The sequence below is a fragment of the Bidens hawaiensis genome, unplaced genomic scaffold (assembly GCF_021521415.1).
Source record: "Bidens hawaiensis isolate Kalapana, Puna unplaced genomic scaffold, B.hawaiensis_p1.1 tig00003653_1, whole genome shotgun sequence".
NCBI classification, from domain to species: Eukaryota; Viridiplantae; Streptophyta; class Magnoliopsida; order Asterales; family Asteraceae; genus Bidens; species Bidens hawaiensis.
In genome coordinates, this window is record NW_027491209.1 from 1,359,468 (window position 1) to 1,379,696 (window position 20,229).

Below are 20,229 nucleotides of genomic sequence, written 5' to 3' on the forward strand. Positions count from 1 at the left end.
TGGCAGGTACCCTTGCAGCCATGGCACTTTGAACCTTTTGCACCAATGTTTCAATAGGTCTGAGCCTCTTTATAGTGATTATTAAATCATTGATGAATTTCAAGTTTTAGTTTCTTTTGATATTTATAGATGATGGTATTTGAAGATTTTTGAGTCATATATTTCACCCGAACCATCATCGTTTATACTACTTATTTTTCTTTAATTATTTAAATTTCAGCTTATTTTAGCAGTCTGCAGATGTTAAAAAACAAACAGTCTTCTTGTTGCAGACTGCAGAGTTTTGGTCCACCTCTTCTGCTACAGATGTTGGCAGATGTGGTTTCGCAGTCTTCTGACATTTTACCTCTGAAAAACAAACAGCACCTAAGTATGCGCCAATGGTTTCGTAAAAGTTTGCTTTATGCATTGGTTTACAATGTATGTTTGACTTTTTTTTGTTTAAATATTTTATTGCATTGTTTCTTACATTATAACCGGGTGTTACTGACCTTAGCATGTTTTTTTCCTACTTTTATTTTAGGTACTTATATGAAACCGGGAGGCAAAAGGGTTTAAATGATACCGTTTATTTTCAACCTCGTTATACTGATGCGGATCTTGTCTCGGATGATGGTGACTTTGTGATTGAGCACATCAAAAAAGTCATAACCTTCCATAACGACAAACAATGGTTTATGGCACCACATCTAATCCGGTATCAATTTGCTTTATATATATATATATATATATATATATATATATATATATATATATATATATATAGATCAATTTTTTTAGGATCTGAACTTTCTTTAAGTTATGTTAAAATATTGTTTAAATCTTATTTGTTAAGTGTTGTTTAAGTCAGATCATTTACGCAGGGGACATTGGGTATTGATTTTGCTTCAATGTAATCCGATTTCTCAAACTTGGAAGGGTCACATATTTGATTCAATAAAAGCTACAAAGGATCGTTCAAATTACGAGATCACGGAATTATTTGAAAAGGCCATAGAACATAATATAACGTGAGATATGGTAAAAGTAAGTTCTCTTTCGTTTTTTACATGTTGTTTATGTTTATATTTTAATTAACTAACTGTGAAGTTATTTAAATATTTAGTGTCGTCAACAACCTAATGGATGGGAGTGCGGTTATTGTGTTATGATGGCCATGTATGATTTTGTGGGTTGTGACAAAGAATGTATGGTAAGCATATTATTTTATACACTTCTATTTTTTATATATATTTACAATGTATATTAAAACGTAATCTAACTTGTATTATATTTATGTTTTAGCTGCCAAATAAAAAAAAAGGTTCGTCAAGATGAGATTACTAAATTTGTAGAGCGCACTTTAAAAGCGTTTACATTGTTATTTGCTAACAATGAGGATAAGAATGATGGGGGTGAATGAATGAAGGTACGTATAGTAAACTATCTCTTTTATAGTTTTTTCTCATTTTCTTTATTTTTATTAATAACTGTTTAGGACAATTGAGTGAGCATAGAAACCCAATCATTTTATTCATTATACTGAGAGTTCAGTACATGTTTGTTTAAGTCACCTTGGCTTGCTCATCTACTTTGACCCGTCTGTTTGACCCAAGGCCTACCCCCGCTAAAGGGTTTTTGACATCATTGATAGCATATAATGTTAGGTGTTCATGGGAGCTCAAAAGGCTTTGTATAAATGTTGATTCTAGTAGGCATGACTTTTGCATTTTAATTTCCTTTATTATTTCAAAGATGGATCACACTTTATTTTAATTTTAATTAAATAATAGCTAATAGAAAATTTATGTGTATTGATTAGTGGCAAAAACGGATTCTAGCTAGCCTTGGAGCTTGTGGTGGATGAAAGAGGTTGCACGAAGTCAAAGAAGGTTTTTTTGATGGTTGTTTATGTTTCAAATTGAATGCTCGAATAGTTTTTATGTTATACTTTAGAACAATTAGTCAATATGGATGCTTTAGCTGTTTGAAGATATTTATAAAAATTTTCTTTGTTTGGTATATTTTCTTATAATTTGTGTTTATATTAAATTTGATATTGATGGACTAAATGATTCAATAATGATCTACATAAAATACATATTAAAAGAATTAAAAAAACCACTGAACGTCTTATTAGGTCACACAATAAATCGTCTTATTTGGCTTTATTACTACAGTTAATATGGTGACTGATTAAAAATCACAAACGGTCTTTTTATGCTTTAATAAGACGTTTTGATTAAAATTTAAAAACCGCCTTATTAGGCTTTAATAAGACGTTTTAATATGGTGCCTTTTTTTGTCAAAAATGATGGTTTTATTGAATCATAATAAGGCGTTTATAAGTAAACGTCTTAAAAGATTTTAGTACAAAAAAAGACGGTAAATGATCAAATACTACGCTGGCTTTTAAGACGGTAAGCCTATCGTCTTATTTGATTAAAAAAACGTCTTATTAGCTCTTTTTTTTTGTACTAGTGATATTACATTCCCGAGTCAGGTTAAACATAAACGAATACAAATAAGAAAAAATCGATATGTTATATACTATTCATCTCTTATCCTATATTTTATTGTGGTTGCGAGTGAAAATGATATTATTCAGTTGATTATATATATATATATATAATCGAATGTTAAGATTTTTAAAAGTTGACCGAACAATTCTATTAATAAATAGTATTTTCTGTAAATTATAGTTATGGAGATTGATACTTCAATGTGAGTGCTCATAAATTGAGGCCCTGTGCTTTAAAATAAAAATAAAAAAACTTAAATAAATATAATATTTGGGGATTTACTATGTTTCTTAACCCATAATAAAAAAAAGTTATTATTTAATTGATTAAAAATATATGTAGGAAATTGGATATGGAGTGTTTTAGCAAGTGAACAAATTTAGGGATAAATGTTTATTATAGATAAGATAAAAAGTCACGGTTAGTGCGCAACAGTGTCAATGGACCATGTGACTATAGATTGGAATCTCAAACAACTTGTGGGGGTGGCCATTCCCGTGGCTTCAAAATGGCTTCAGGCTGACGAACGGTACTGGAGTAGTTTTTGTTTCTATCATAAATCAATTTAGATAAAAGACAACTGGTGTTTTTCTTGATTTAATATTGCGTTCAATTGTGATAACGTGAAAACAAATTAAGTAACTGATTTATTCATTAGCGTGGGTAGCTACAACTATCATATACACCAAATTCTAAAGCCCATAAACACTGGAATGAACAATAAAGTATTAAGTATTCTACATTCACAGTACATAACGTCTTAAAAAATCTTATTATTCTACGATATCTTTCTATAGTGAATGGGTAAGTTGCATGTAAAAAAATAAATAAGAAATATCATATGGATGCCGGTTAAGTCTCTTTGTATTTGTGGTAGAGTGCAGCGGGTCCTCGACTGCTTCGTGGGAGGAGGCTTTTGTATTGGACTAGTTGAACCTTCTTTTTAGTACTCGTTTTTTTGGTCTGTTTTTGTGTAATTTTTCCTTTCGTTGTGATGTATTGTTCTATCTAGTTTTTTTTAACTTGATTTTTTTGAGTTATTCAAACAACGATTTCTAATTAAACTCAAAATGATTACAACAATATAGTTGTCGTTCTTAAAAGGCTACGATTTGGATAACAATGCAAATCGATCATCTTACCATCACCAAGTGTGAAAATCTTTACTGTTCCAACATTCGATTTCTTATACAGTCTCAATGAACTTGAGGGTTAACTTTAGGTGTAATGTTCTCAACATGGAAAATCTTAATAACCTTTTCTACAATAGAATAGATGAAGAACGAACATCGATCTAGTCATGCTGAAATTTGTTGAATGTGGTGTGTATAAAACTTTGTAGCATACTAGCATGTATTTGTATTGACCGACATGTGGAAAAGAAAGAAAGCCATCAACTTTAACCAAGCTTTAAAATGGACTGGATATTAAAATTCTACGGAAACTCAAGATATACGGATTAATTGTTTATACTTTCTTTTTTTTGTTTAATCTACTTTTAAGTCTTTGTATTATTACTCTAGATTACATGATCGTTCACCACTCTTTACCTGCCTCGTTCATTATTACGAATTTGGAAGATACATGGGTGTGGACGGTTGATCCGGATAGGTTATTTTCAGTCAAACAGTCAAGCAAATTGCTAGATAATCAGCCCATGGTGAACGGTCCGAGTCCCGTACGAGTGGATCAATTGAGTCCTAAAAAAGTAAGTTACTTATGGGTGGTTTCAAGAGTCGAATAGACTGATTGGTGTATCTTGAACCTATAAATTCTTGAGATTTGCGGAATAGTTAGTTGTTGGTTCGTGTTTTTTATAATATATCGCCTTTCATAAAAAAAAACTCTTATCAAAATATTTGGGTGTTATTTAGTTTATAAATGAATAAAAATAAAATAAATAAAACAAGAAACGAATACAACATGATTGACGGAAAAAAAGTGCTTTACACGTTGTGATTAGAATTAGGATTTGAAAATTTCGTAACACAAGAGAGAAATAAGATGCATGTGGCTGAGAAAGATACCGTAACAATGTATTTTTTTTTATTTTTTAAATAATATCTATTAGTCAAAAATCATTGTACTTTGCTATTGATATTCTAGGAAAACCTTAAGTTACACTTCCACCCCTCACGGCCTCACATGATATGACGACCATAATAATAATAATAATAATAATACTATTTGGAATGTGTTATTCATACACCCTTCATAGGGTGTATGTATAGATAATAGGTGTGTTAAGAGGGTGTGTGAATATCCAAAAAGGGTGTGTGAATAACCATTGCCCAATATTTTCAATTTGGTTTATACGTTACTAAAAACATTTATAGCCTAAACTTTGATTATGATGAGTCTTGTAATTTTTTGATTTTTCTGGATCAGTTTGTAATTTTGTTTCGTACCGACTTATTTTACTAACATGGTTTATTTAAATAAAACTTATGCGGTTAAAAAAAAGTTATGATATAATTGAACCTTAACCCGACTAGTTTTATGACACGCTCACATGCTCAGTCCGAGTTTTCTCAAAATAATAACTTGGCTGTGTACAAGCCCTTCTGCTACAAAATAAGCAAAACATATGACCAATAATATAATATCAGTGTTAAATGTATCCAAGGGATGGTTAGTCAAAGTTGAGGGGCCTTCTTCTTCATCATATCAGTCTATAAATACTACTAGAGTTTATGAACATTTCATCACTACAAAATCAATCATCTCTTTTTCCTCACAAGTTTTCTTTCAAGTTCTTTAATCATGCCGTCTGTTACTCTCGAGGTTGAGGTTCCTTCTAAATTTCCCGCCGAACAAGTTTTTAAGACTTTCAGTCAATTTGATAGAATCGCACCTAAAGTCAAGCCTGAAGTTTTCAAGTCCATTGAGACAGTAGAAGGAAACGGAGATGTCGGAACAATCAAGATTTTCACCTTTGGCGATGGTAAACAACTCCCCACTGTTATGCGATTAATAATTATTTTCTTTATCACGGATTATATTCAAAAGTAAATTTATTTTGAAGCTAATAAATCTTTTCACATTTTTAAATATAGCTGTGCCGTTCACGACCGGAAAATACAAGGTTGATGCTTTGGATGTGAGTAACCATACCTATAGCTATTCGTTCATTGAAGGTGACAACTTGTTGGGCATATTAGACTCAATTAACTATCATGTTAAGGTTGTGCCTTCTTCAGACGGAGGAAGTGTTTTTAAACAAACTGTTATTTATAACTACAAAGGAGATGAGAAGCTACCCGAAGAGATTCTTAAGAAAGAGAAGGAACTATATGAAGACACCTACAAGGCTATTGAGGCTTATGCCGTTGCACATCAGTAAACTTATTAAGGATCTCAGCTTGCGTACGTATTTTGGTTTTCACTATGGTTTGAAATAACAGACAAAGTTCCGGTTGGATATTGTTGTACTATGTTCCAGTTTGAAGTGATAATAAATGTTGTGTGAGACTTTATAAAATAATCTATATCGGAGTTTAAGACCGCTATATATCTAATTTGAATATAATTGATCGTCGCTGTCGATTTTCACCAACCATAAAAAACAATAAAATTTAAATATGTTAAAAATAAATAAGTAAATTATACAAATACATCCTTTTTTAAAACCCTTCTCGAGTTGGTTCGTTGACTAAGGAGGGATGTTCTGAATAATGAACCTATGCTTTAATTAAAACCATTTCTTTCTTCTCTGTCAGGCCACCTTTTATAGCTTTTTTCCCTTTTTTCTTGAATATTCTTTGGAATTTCGATACGTTCCTCATCATCCTCCGACGAAAGTCTTTGATTTCTTGAGATTGATCTAACATTCACTATAATTAGAAAATCTCACTAACCGATTGAAAATGTAGGGGTATGGTACTAAACCCGGTTTTACGACCCTAAATTATTATGTTTGGCTTATTTTATTACATGGACTAATACAATGTTATTGGCCTGAGGGGGTTTTGTGGAGGTAACCCTAACTGGGCTAGGCCCATTAGGGTACCATGATGGTGGCCATGAGGCTCTATATAAGGAGGTCTCCACCTCCTTATTAGAGGGTCATGCTCAATAAGAGCCACCACCACTTTTTTGTGTCTGTAAACAAGAGATCTTTGAGATTTCTTAGCAGTCACCTCCACACCCTCGAAAAACCATTGCAGGTCTCAAACAACCGGAGAAGAAGATCAAGACGTGGTTCGTTCATCTCGAAAATCCGTGGAAACATCGTCATGGATCAGGTCAGATTCATTTCATGCATCGACATTGGCGCCATCCGTGGGACGGCAACGAACTACCCTTCGATCTTCATCTCGGCTGTCAGATCTATCCCAGGAAAAACCCATATCTGGAAGTTTACAGAAAAAGGCTTCAAGGCTTGTTCTATTAAAGCTCAAAAAGATCCATAGATCTAAAAGAGGCTTCCAGATCTGTGCAAAAAGAAACTGCCTGATTCGAATGATCAAGTCTCCGGATCTGTGATGGTTTTAAAAATCCGCTCCGAGCTTCAGATCTATCTAGATCTGATTTACGGATCTAGATCCAGATTACAGACCTGGATTTTAGGTTTAAAATTGCAGATCTAACTCTTAAATTGCAGATCCAAAAATTACCAGACTTCCGCCGCCATGTACGCGCGCCCGCGGATTCTCACTCCGCAGCCATGCATGTGCCGCCGCGGGAACCACCATGTGGGTTTCGCGCAAAAGACCTCCACCATGTGGGTTTTGCGCAGAAGACTGCCACCACGCATGCTCGCCAGCGGGTCACCATTCCGCCGACATGCGTGAGCGCCCATGGAAACCACCGCGAAAACCACCATGTGGGTTTTGCGCAAGAGACCTCCGCCACGCACGCGCGCTCGCGAGTCACCACTCCATCGCCGTGCATGCGCGCATCAGGCCACGCGCCAAACTTAAAGGTTGGGAATCCTCATAATATCCCATATGGCTACGCGCCATACTTAAAGGTCGGGAATCCTCATAATATCCCATATGGCTACGTGCCATACTTAAAGGTTGGGAATCCTCATAATATCCCATATGGCTACACGCCATACTTAAAGGTTGGGAATCCTCATAATATCCCATATGGCTACACGCCATACTTAAAGGTTGGGAATCCTCATAATATCCCATATGGCTACACGCCATACTTAAAGGTTGGGAATCCTCATAATATCCCATATGGCTACGCGCCATACTTAAAGGTTGGGAATCCTCATAAACCCATCAGGCCACGCGCCAAACTTAAAGGTTGGGAATCCTCATAAACCCATCAGGCCAAGCGCCAAACTTAAAGGTTGGGAATCCTCATAAACCCATACGGCTTCGCGCCGAATACAAGATCGAACGCGGCTCCGCTCCGTTCAACATGCGCACCACCATGATGCTTGAGCGCAGTCGCATATCACATGCTCATGCACCACATGCTCACGCATATTACATATGCTCATGCACCACATGTGCTCACGCACCACATATGCTCATGCACCACATATGCTCACGCATCACATATGCTCACGCATATTACATACGCTTACGCATCACATGCTCACGCATATCACATCAGTGCACGCAACATCTGCGCATGGCGCATGACACAAAGTCTACGCGCACGCGCATGCAACATCTGCGCGTGGCGCGGGACATAAAGTCTACGCGCACGCGCATGCAACATCGGCGCGTGGCGCGGGACATAAAGTCTACGCGCACGCGCATGCAACATCTGCGCGTGGCGCATAACACAAAGCCAAAGCCTATGCGCAAGCGACACAGCAAATGAGAATAGTCTAATCCCAAATCAGGATAAGGACAACCTCATTTAGCAGCAATGAACTAGGGGACTATCGTGGTATACCACCACTGCATTATCGCGAAGGAAGACATCCGAATCTTAGGGCGGGAGCCTAACAATATCCCAAACGGCCACGCGCCAATGTTCGGCTACGAGTCGCACGAGCACCCATAACATTATTACTATGGCCGTTTGTGCCTCCATTATTATTTTGAAGACAAGCCGGGATAGTCATCCTGCGTAGAAGAGGCCCTTGTGGGCCAGTCATTATCATTATTATTATAGCTCGTAAGCCGCAACTCGCGCAAGCTTCATTATTCTTATAGCTCGTAAGTCGCCTCACGCGCAAGCTTTATTATTCTTATAGCTCATAAGTCGCCTCGCGCGCAAGCTTCATTATTCTTATAGCTCGTAAGTCGCCTCACGCGCAAGCTTTATTATTCTTATAGCTCGTAAGTCGCCTCACGCGCAAGCTTTATTATTATAGCTCATAAGTCGCCTCGCGCGCAAGCTTCATTATTCTTATAGCTCGTACGTCGCCTCACGCGCAAGCTTTATTATTCTTATAGCTCGTAAGTCGCCTCACGCGCAAGCTTTATTATTCTTATAGCTCATAGGTCGCCTCGCGCGCAAGCTTCATTATTCTTATAGCTCGTAAATCGCCTCACGCGCAAGCTTTATTATTCTTATAGCTCGTAAGTCGCCTCACGCGCAAGCTTTATTATTCTTATAGCTCATAAGTCGCCTCGCGCGCAAGCTTCATTATTCTTATAGTCCGTAAGTCGCCTCGCGCGCAGGCTTTATTATTCTCATAGATCCGTAAGTCGCCTCGCGCGCAGGCTTTATTATTCTCATAACTCGTAAGCTGCCTCGCGCGCAAGTTATGTTACATTATTATCGAGATGCGCGCTCCTTCTTTTATCAGGCCTCGCGCCACTATGATGCGTGCTATATCTTATTTATGCCAGGGCACCATCATTATCATAAGGACCGCAACATGTCACCATCATGAAGAAAACCTCCCAAAACTCAAAGACAATAAAGACAAGGCCGAAGAAAAGGGAAAAACCGCCTCATGGCCTAACACACCTCATAAAGTCCAGCGCTCCACCTAGACGCTTGCGCGCCCAGGAGCAACGCTGGACTTGGGGGGCTTGTAGGGGTATGGTACTAAACCCGGTTTTACGACCCTAAATTTATTATGTTTGGCTTATTTTATTACATGGACTAATACAATGTTATTGGCCTGAGGGGGTTTTGTGGAGGTAACCCTAACTGGGCTAGGCCCATTAGGGTACCATGATGGTGGCCATGAGGCTCTATATAAGGAGGTCTCCACCTCCTTATTAGAGGGTCATGCTCAATAAGAGCCACCACCACTTTTTTGTGTCTGTAAACAAGAGATCTTTGAGATTTCTTAGCAGTCACCTCCACACCCCCGAAAAACCATTGCAGGTCTCAAACAACCGGAGAAGAAGATCAAGACGTGGTTCGTTCATCTCGAAAATCCGTGGAAACATCGTCATGGATCAGGTCAGATTCATTTCATGCATCGACAGAAAATAATCTTAGAAATTGGCGGCTCGCTAGAATTGAACTTTATGGAGTTGTTGAATGAATGGCGACATCAGACTTTGCTCGTATTAATTGGTTGTAGTAGGATTATGGGTCATATTGAGGAGTTTGTGGCAAATATGAACGATATCCCAGGGTGTCGAATGGGTCTATATCTTGTGATGGTTGTTAGGCTACGTGTAATGGAGGGACTACAAAATGGGGCGATTTGCGCCATGTGGCGCCCAATCAGCGAAGAGTGGTTTTTTGTTTTAGGGGTGTAATGGTGTTGTAGCCTAATACATACATATATATATGTATATATAACACAAAGTTTTATAATATAATAAAAAAAACAAACATGGTAGGCGATAAAAACAAGTCGCACACCCCATTATCGCCACTTTTGTCGCCCAGGGAGGCGGTGTTCGCGCCCCTTATCACCCTTGTCGCCCCCTTTTAATCGCCCACTACAGCTAGCCTTACGAGTATCATTTGGTTAAAAAGAGGCTTTTAGATTTGGTTTTGTTTTTTACCCATTTTGAGATATGATTCCATTGTGTGAAAATGTAAGTGTAATAACTTGTATACAAAGCTATGGAGGGCAGGGAATCAAGAGAATAGAAATATGTGAAAAATTAGATTGAATTGAGATATATATATATATGTATGTATGTGTGTGTGTGTGTGCAAGTTTAAAAGTGAATCACAAAAAATTGGAAAACCTGTGAAACCATGTTTTTTACATGTAAAAAGCTAATAAAAATCATTTTTATATGTAAAAGACTGTAACATCCTGCTTTGAAAGAATTAATAAAATAAATTTCGTTTATTTTATAGTGCGTCATTATCAGTTAGATAATAAACTATAAGATGATGGGCTTGGACTTTAGAAGATGGAATAAGAGAATGAAATGGGTCTTAGATCCATGGGCTTAAGGGAGTATAAATACCTCTTAAACCCTAAACCTTTCCATTTTTATCCATCTCTACACCATAGCCTACACCATCAAAAACACACACAAACACCACCTTATAACCCGAACCAAGATCCGAAGGCGAAAACCCGAGTTTGTTGGTGCTGGAACGTCGTGACTGACCCAATCAACATCAAGGCTTAACCATGTTCATAGTTCGACTCATTTAAGGTAAGTTTATAAATAGAAATCGTTCATTAGGGTTCGGATTTGTTTGGGAGATCTTAGTCTGTTTGAGAATGATAAAAACGAACCCAACAAAGCAAACCTCACTGAAATCCATTACAGTTTGATAGGTTAATTGTTGAATGAATAAACGGGTTAGGAAATATCGCACCCCTTAAACCCGATGTTTGAATGATTGGATGAGTGGGGGTTGTAGGCGATGTGATTACGAGTTCAGGGATACCAAAATCGTGTTGTTTCGTTAAGATTTGAGGTTCAATTGCAAAAATCCGTTTCTGTTGACTATTTGTTGTTCTTGGCAATTTTGACTTTGACCCTGAGTCAAAGTCTGGATAAGATTGATTCAGTTCGTTATTTTAAGATAACGAATTAGTCTATACATTCGTTATGTCCAGATAACAAATTAGTTCAACCATTCGTTAAGACAAGATAACGAAGTAGCTCACCCAGTTCGTTCTGTTAAGATAACGAATCAAGTGATTCGTTACCCACCAGTTCGCTATGAAAAGATAACGAATCAAGTGATTCGTTACTTACCCAATTCGTTATGATAAGTTAACGAATCAGAGGGCGAATCAGAGGATAAGGTGACGAACCAGGATAACGAATGGGGATTTATCAAAGACGAATCAGGATAACGAATCTGGATAAAAAGATAACGAATTAGGCTTAATTCGTTATAGCGAAGGAGTTAGCGAATTAAATAATAAATTAACCCCAGCCAGGGGCTCTGCCCCTTGGACCCCGTTAGGGGCTGCCGCCCCTAGAACTCCGCTGCCAGGGGCGCTGCCCCCGGACTTCCATTCGTTGAGGGTAATAATTAAACTAAAAAGACGATATGTGTAGTGATAGTTAATTGATACGTGTAATTGTTATACAGTTAGTCGTGCACAGCTCAAGAAGGGAATAACGATTAACGGTGAACGTAACCGAGTTCAGGTGAGTTTCTAGCCCCACTTCCTTGTTATGTTTTCGGGGTTGTGTGCATACTCGATATGTTTGTTAATACATTTATCCTAAGTGATAAATATATGCCTTACGTGATTATGTGAAAAGTATGAATGATTGATTGCCAGTACATGAACGATCTTCGGATATTGCACACATTGTCAAGTTGAAATGTTGTGACAAATGATGATACGATATGTACGTATGTTATGAATGAATGTAATAATAGGAATGATAATGAAAGGAAAAGTAAGGACAAAGGGTTGCATACCCTAATAATATATGCGAAGGATAAATGGTTGCATACCCTACTAATATATGCGAAGGAATAAGGGTTGCATACCCTACTAATATATGTGAAGGTTAAAGGGTTGCATACCCTAATAATATATGCGAAGGTTATAGGGCACGAAATGCTCTTTATAACGTAAGAAATAAAGGTAAGTAAGAATGAGATAAACGTATGAAAGTATGAATGAAAGTATGTATGTATTGTATGTTATGTGATTAAGTAGAACTCACTCAGCGTAGCTGACTTTTAGTATGCACGCAGGTGAGTAGGATGAGACAGCTCGCTTGAGGGGAATACGTGGCATTGAATAAGAGGCTGGCATCGGAAGACTCAAGACGTTTATGTTTAATGTTTTGTTTATTTTGAAAGACACGATGTGTTTTAAGACAAGTTATGGATTGTTATGAAATGTTTATTGAAAGTTTTTATATTCCGCGAATGTTTTTATTAACTCTGATGACTAGAACTATGTGAATGAGTAAATCCAACGTCCAAATGTGAGACACCGGTAACGGGGCCTTACAAAGACACGGTATATGACGTAGCGTGATGATAAAATTGGAAGTCAAACACGTTGATTCTAAGAATAACCGTGAAGAACTTCCCAAAACTCTCAAAAAAGACGTAGATCGTAAATAAGATAAATAATTGAACCTGTTGATTCACACGAATACCAGGATCAATTCTTCCAACTATCGTTGATTCACGAAGAATACCGATAATTAGGTTATTCAAACACTAACACACACTGTAATAGAGAGGAAATGATTTTTTTATATATTCCAAACCTTATTTTCTTACATAACAAAATCTCAATTATTTAAAAGAAATAGAAAACCATTGGGCTTCTAATAATTAAACCAAAAGACATAAAATATTAATTATAAACTCTTGTAATTCCATAACTCATGTCGTCATTAGTTGGTAAAATTTTTATCTCCCCACATCATTCTCTCCACCTTTGAAAAAACTCGCCCTCGAGTTTTGTCTTTGAACCGTAACCACCTGGGTCAAAGGGACCATTCATCCAAGTCATGTTAAATACTATCACCACACCTTCACCTTTAGGAGTTATGTGTATGGGTCCATCCCAAATAATTACCAGTTCATGCAATTCTTTTATATTCATGTAATCATCATTCACTTTGAGGCCCACCATATCAAGCTCAAACATAAAATATTTTTCTTTGACATTCGAATGTGGGAAATAGTTGATAATTACGGTAGGAAATTTCTTAAAATTTGCATATTCATTTAACTCATTAATATGAAATTTCAAAATAGTGGGAGATACCATGTATATGGAAGACAAATTCGAATCACCATTAACCACAATATCACCAACATTTTCTACCGTACCATCCCTTAAAATTTCATCAAAAATACCTGAATAAATTGTAGACCACTCATGTTTTCTTTTTAAACTTTCAAGAACATCACCGGTTGCCCAAACATACCAATCCTCGTCTTCGTATTCATCAAACACGGGCCAGGAATCATAGATATTGTCCCCCTCAAAAGCCATACTGAGCCAGGAATTCGGCTTTGATACCAACTGACGTAGCGTGATGATAGAATTGGATGTCAAACACGTTGATTATAAGAATACCCGTGAAGAACTTCCCAAACTCTCAAAAAAGATGTAGATCGTAAATAAGATAAATAATTGAACCTGTTGATTCACACGAATACCATGATCAATTCTTCCAACTATCGTTGATTCACAAAGAATACCGATAATTAGGTCCTTCACACACTAACACACACTGTGATAGAGAGGAAATGATTTTTTTATATATTCCAAACCTTATTTTCTTACATAACAAAATCTCAATTATTTAAAATAAATAGAAAACCATTGGGCTTCTAATAATTAAACCAAAAGACATAAAATATTAATTATAAACTCTTGTAATTCCATAACTCATGTCATCATTAGTTGTTGATCTATCCGTAAATGGCTTGTTGCATGTGCGTTCACTGATGCAGGAGCATTCGGTCCATTAAGTCGGCCCGGCCTAGCCCGGCCCAAACGTTTATTTTATTTATAAATAAAGTTGTTAGGTCTTTAGTTTCATTAGTTTTTTGATTAAGTTTGATATAATAAGAACATTGTTCTTTGAACCTTTGGTTCGTTTATTCGTCGTTGTTAATCATGAGTGTCATGAGCCATTTGAATGCTTCCGTTTCCGCATCATTTGGTATCAAAGCTTTTGGTTCTCAAATGGCTCAACGTGGAGGTAAATACATGTCTGTTCGTCGATTCGCCGACAGAGGCAACGACACGAGTGTTTTCTATTTGCGTGCTCGTGAAGAAGATCGACGTCCTACTCGCAGAATCGCCGATCGGGGCAGCGGTGGAGTCTATTCTGACCCACGGGATCATAAGATAATCAAACGGCTCCGGAAACGAGTCCGAGATCTGGAAATACAACAACAGATCATGCGGCTCCAACAAAGGATCCGAGATCTTAAATCATCATCAACATTGAAGGAAACGGAACCGGAAACACCCGTCGTGGACGAGTTAACCGATCCTTCCAGTGGTGATACTATCTATAAATCTTTGCCCGTGTATGACGATTACCGGGACGAGGATTGGTATTCTTGGATGTATGGTGAATCTTTGGATCGGAAGATGACGGAATACGCGAAAATATATGCCCTTTTTTGATGAAATACTAAGGGGTGCATCGGCCAATAATGGTGTTGTAATTAATATTGCAGACGATGTGGTTGCTACGTGTGGTTCTCGGGTGGCTGCGGGTGGCGTAGGATCGGCTGTGGTTGATGGTTAAAACCCGAGGAACACGGAAGGTCAGTCGGGTATTTTGATAAGTCAAAACAATTTGAATTTTAAATATAGTGTTATTCACATTGAAGATAGGGATGAAGGTGATCAAACTTTTGTGTATGATGATGGTGGTGGAGGTCCTATTAATTCAGAAACTGACGAATTTAACGGGTCAATTGAACTTAATAGTTTGAATAATGACAAGGAAGGTGAAAAAATCTCAAAAATAAACCATGTTAGTGGGGAGGTTGTAGGTCTCATTAATTGTGGAATTAAATTCAATACTCTAGGCATGCATAGTGATATAACTTCAAGGCATTTGAACGGTTTCAATGCATTAAAAGAAGATGAAACATATTATCTGTCACGGGTCATGATGTCGTTGAATAATGAACGAGTTGATGTTTCTTTTGACCCAGGCGGCTTCAGTCCAAAAACAAAACTCGAGGACGAGTTTTACGAAGATGGAGAGTATGATGCAGGAGCATCCAGTCCATTAAGTCGGTCCGGCCCAAACGTTTATTTTTATTTATAAATAATGTTGTTAGGTCCTTTCATTAGTTTTTTTATTTATTTTGATATAATAAGAACATTGTTCTTTGAACCTTTGGTTCGTTTATTCGTCTTTGTTAATCATGAGTGTCATGAGCCATTTGAATGCTTCCGTTTCCGCATCAGTATAACATAATCTTTTTTTGAGTTTTACATATAAACATACGTAGTAGTTGTTTTCATTAAAAAAGTTATTTTTTAATCAATTAAAAAAATACTTTTTACAAAATTAAAAATTTTTATTGGAAATCATTCTACAATAATTTATAAGCAAAATCTCCAAAAAAATAGTTTATGGTAATACTAATTTTTACATATGAAAACGAGTTTTATATTATTTTTAACATGTAAAAAGCATGGTTCCTCAGTTCCAAACAATCTCATAGAGGTGTTATTTGGGTTCTTTTTTTGGGTTTTGGCTTTTTCGGGTCGGGTTCTTCGGGTTTCAAAGTTTTAAATCTTAACCAGAAACTCAACCCAAATCTCTCATGGGTTTTTCGAGTTCGGGTAATTCGGGTCCGAGTTTTTTGGGGTTGGGTTAATCGGGTTTCGAGTATCCTAGAAAATAAAACAAAAAACAAAAAAAATAAAAAACTTCAATGCCAAAATTAAAACAACATATTTTTATTTGCTCGTGACGCAAATAATCAAATAATAAACCAACATAACTTGATATTAACAATAAACTATAGATCTATAATAAATGGAATGACATAATTGATTATGGTCAGCAACTGATAAATGTAGTGGCTATGACTAAGCCTATTATACCTAAAAATATATTTAATTTCAAAACTAAAAGTTTATTCGGGTTGACCCGAAACTTATAAACCAACCTGAAAACCAACCCGAATTAATTCAATTCGGGTTCGGGTTAGTCTTTTCTCGGTTTCGGCTTTTTTGGTTCAGGTTAGTTCGGGTTCGGGTACGGGTTTTTCCGGGTTGGGTTTCGGGTTTCGAGTAATAGTGACAACCCTACAATCTCATGTCATTTAACAAATTAACTATTAACAACCGAATTTGGTTAACCAACTAGTAAAATCTTAGGCATAAACAAATGTAACCACACAACACTAGTAACCAAAGGTTCCTTGCCAGTGTGACTAGTTTAAGGACAAATGTATGCTTTATAACATTAAAAATAAGGTAGAAGTTGCGCTTAAGTTATTTTATTATATGGCTTAGACCATAGTCAATGGTATAGTGTAGACCTTGATCAAATTAAGTGTAACGTAGCTTTCATATACAAAGGGTATAGTCAAAATAATGTTTTCTTCTTAATTAAGAAACATAAGGTTTTACATACAAAGATTATAGTCAAACTGACGTTTCTTCTTGAAGAAGAAACCTAACATAAACCTTTTTTTCATGAAGAAGAAACATAGCAAATAATTAGTAAATAAGCAAAAAGACTTCAAATCTAAAGGTTTTATTCAAACAAATAATCTATCTAGGTCTAAAGCTATCAAAAACCACACAAAAGGTTTGTAGCCGGATCAAGAGATGATCTGGGTATTTATGTAAACTCATTTTATTATAGGGTAATAATCATCATTCATTCACAAAAGTTTTCAAATGGAATCACCACGCCATACATAACAGACAATCACATGTGAATACGTTAAACCTATACACGCAGTTAAACAAATTTTACTATATCAGATAAGCGTATTGTTTTTCTTGAAGAGATAGTCAAGCATTTATTAGATTACGTAATCTTTAGCATACAAGGTAGAAAATTAAAGCAACGCAACCCGATTCCACATTGGTATGGATCCAAACATAACCGACCAAGCAGGAAAGCTAAATGTTTTTCACAACCAGTTCTCCAACGAGTTACGTGGCTCGGAGAACTTTTGAATTGTGTGTGTATGGCAGTGACACAATCCCAGGAATAAAAGATGTTCTTGTTGCGTTTTTTTTTAAAATATCTTGTCATTTAAAGATTTGTTAAATATTTTAGATTTAACGTTTCACCAACATATAACTGACGTATCCCCTCCCCCCCCCCCCCCATATTTCAGGAAATCGAATTAACACATAATTAGAGTCACCCATGGAGTTAGAAGCTCGCAATATGAAGATGACTAATTTTAATTAAATCTTTGAAATCATTTGAAACAGTGTTTTGTAAGTTAAATACTTGGGTATTAACTATTAAATTTCCGAGTAAGCTTTCAAATTAAATTAATACCTTAATAAACCAAAGTCTTCCGATAAATCAAACCCGAAATTCTGATATATATATATATATATATATATATATATATTTATAAAACAGGTACCAACTATTGATCATACGTATAAACACTAAATTCGGTATGTGTCAAGCTTCTGCTGGCAAGTTAAGCAATTGTGACTTTCATGCTTCAACTTCAGGGGAATAAAAAAACATATCGAATATGCTATTTGTTTTACATTGTTATATTACAGTTCCTTTTATGTTGGAATTGTATATTTTTCATGTTTATCTTTTGCAAAATTTATTTGTACTTTTAATCCTCTTTTGGTTAATCATTCAAAACTAAGAAACGAAACCAATATCAATTTCTTCATATATAACGAGAACTTCATTGCGTTGTTCGGGGGGGGGGGGGATAGGTTGGTAAAATCCTGGCTGTGGTAAAAACCCAAGCGTTGAGGTGGTAAGTCGACGCGAATTCGGTCGGTGTCAGTTACATGCGTTGTTGTACTGGAACTAAAACTAAAAATAAAACAAAACAAAAAATTTATAGCAGATGAGCTGGACCGATCGGGTGGTGTCTGTCGGTTAAATCGAGTGTTGGTAAAACCCGACCATTGTTGATCTCGGGCGGTGAGTCTACGCAAATTCGGTCGGTTTTCGTCACGTTCATTACGTACCGGAACTACAAAAAAGGCGTTTGGCCGGTTTTCGTTATGATCGTTATTATACAGGAACTAAAACAAAACGTGGCGAGTCTACACGAATTCGGTAGGTTTTCGTTATGATCGTTATTATATAGGAACTAAAACAAAACGTGGCGAGTCTACACGAATTCAGTAGGTTTTCATCACGTTAGTTTTGGTACCGGAATTAAAACTAACAAAAAAAATAACAATAACAAAAAATTAGCATTTGGTTGGTTTTCGTTACGTTCATTATAGACTGAAACTAAAAACGAAAACTAAAAAGAAAAAGAAAACACCAAAATGACTTTAACCACTTAGGCGGCTCCAAAACTCTCAAATGTATCCTAAGAGTGAGTTGAAAATGACCAAACCCAATCCTACCAAATTTCAAACGAGTTTGTCATTTCTTTCATAATATGATAATATGAAACAACAAAATAATAATGAAAGGCATCGGAATATAAAAACATAAGGTTTTAGTATCGTCTTCTTGCCGGACTTAATTTGAATAAGAGATGGCTTGATATTTTGTCTATTTTTTGCATGGTGTGTTCTTTGTCGTTGGAGTCTTTAGATCATATTTTTAAGGGATCTAGGGTTACTTGTAGAATCTAGAATGGCATTGATAGGTGGCTTGGTATTATGTTACCCACTACTAGAAGCCCTCGTCCGATAATTAAGTGGTTGGAGTCGGCTTCAAATTCTATATCTAAGAATGCGATTGAAGCTATTATTTTTACAACTTGGCTGCATATCTGGAGAGCTCATTACGGCCAATTATTTGGGCGTCAAGAGGATTTAAAGATACTTGATTGAAAAATTTTCATGTCATATTTGTGATTTTCTAGTCGTAGTTGTAAATGGAAAGCTGGTTGGATTGAGTGATTGAAAAACACACTCCTTAGCATGTAATTGGTTTGTGTATTCTCCCTAATTAGTTGTTGCTAACCGGGTGTGTTTTTTATATAAAGTTTGTCTTTAAAAAAAATGTGAGGGTAGTATTGTCTCAATATGCTTAATAGATTTCTTATCATCACCAAATTTAAAAAATTTATTGTTTTGGTATATCCGTTTTTTTGTATCGTCTCAATGTACTTGAAAACGTGAGCTGTGAGGTTTGATCTTTCGTGTCATGTTGTCAATATCAGTAAACACAATAATGCGTGACACAAATGCACATACTATTTATGGTATTGTTGTTGCTTTTCTTAGTCTGAACAACCAAGTAAAAGTAAATAAACATAATGGCCGTTCAAGAAAATAACTATAACATAAACTCCGTATAATAACTATAACATAAACTCCGTATAGATTTTATATAAACTGACATTTTTATCATATCAAACTCCAACACGGTACAACAATTATATATTCAACTAGAACATTGTAATTTGAGACATACTAAAAAGCATAATATATCAACTTAGATTATTAGTAACTTTTAGGATGAGCAACGGCATATGCCTCAATAGCCTTGTATGCGTTCTCGTATAACTCTTTCTCTTTCTTAATTAATATCCTCAGACGGTTTATCACAACTTTTCAGTTATAAATAATGGTTTGTTTGAATACACTTTCTTCGTTCAAAAGGGGCACAACCTTAAGATGATAATTGATTGAATCTAATATGCCAAATAGGATGTCACCTTCAATAAACGAGTAGCTATAGCTATAGTTGCTGGCGTCCAAAGCGTCAACCTTGTTTTTTCCGGTTGGGAATGGGAAAACAGCATGTAACCGGAAAAAAAATATTAT

The 20,229-nt window shown here is 36.1% G+C and overlaps 1 protein-coding gene across 1 annotated transcript; it reads left to right on the forward strand.

Annotated features, from left to right (window-relative positions):
• The first annotated feature begins 5,198 nt into the window (after positions 1–5,198).
• Positions 5,199–6,002, forward strand: LOC143624035 (root allergen protein-like). Its single transcript, XM_077094785.1, has 2 exons — positions 5,199–5,445; positions 5,558–6,002. The coding sequence occupies exons 1-2, from the start codon at positions 5,265–5,267 to the stop codon at positions 5,842–5,844; spliced, it is 468 nt and encodes a 155-aa protein (XP_076950900.1). The 5' UTR covers positions 5,199–5,264; the 3' UTR covers positions 5,845–6,002.
• Positions 6,003–20,229: the final 14,227 nt, after the last annotated feature.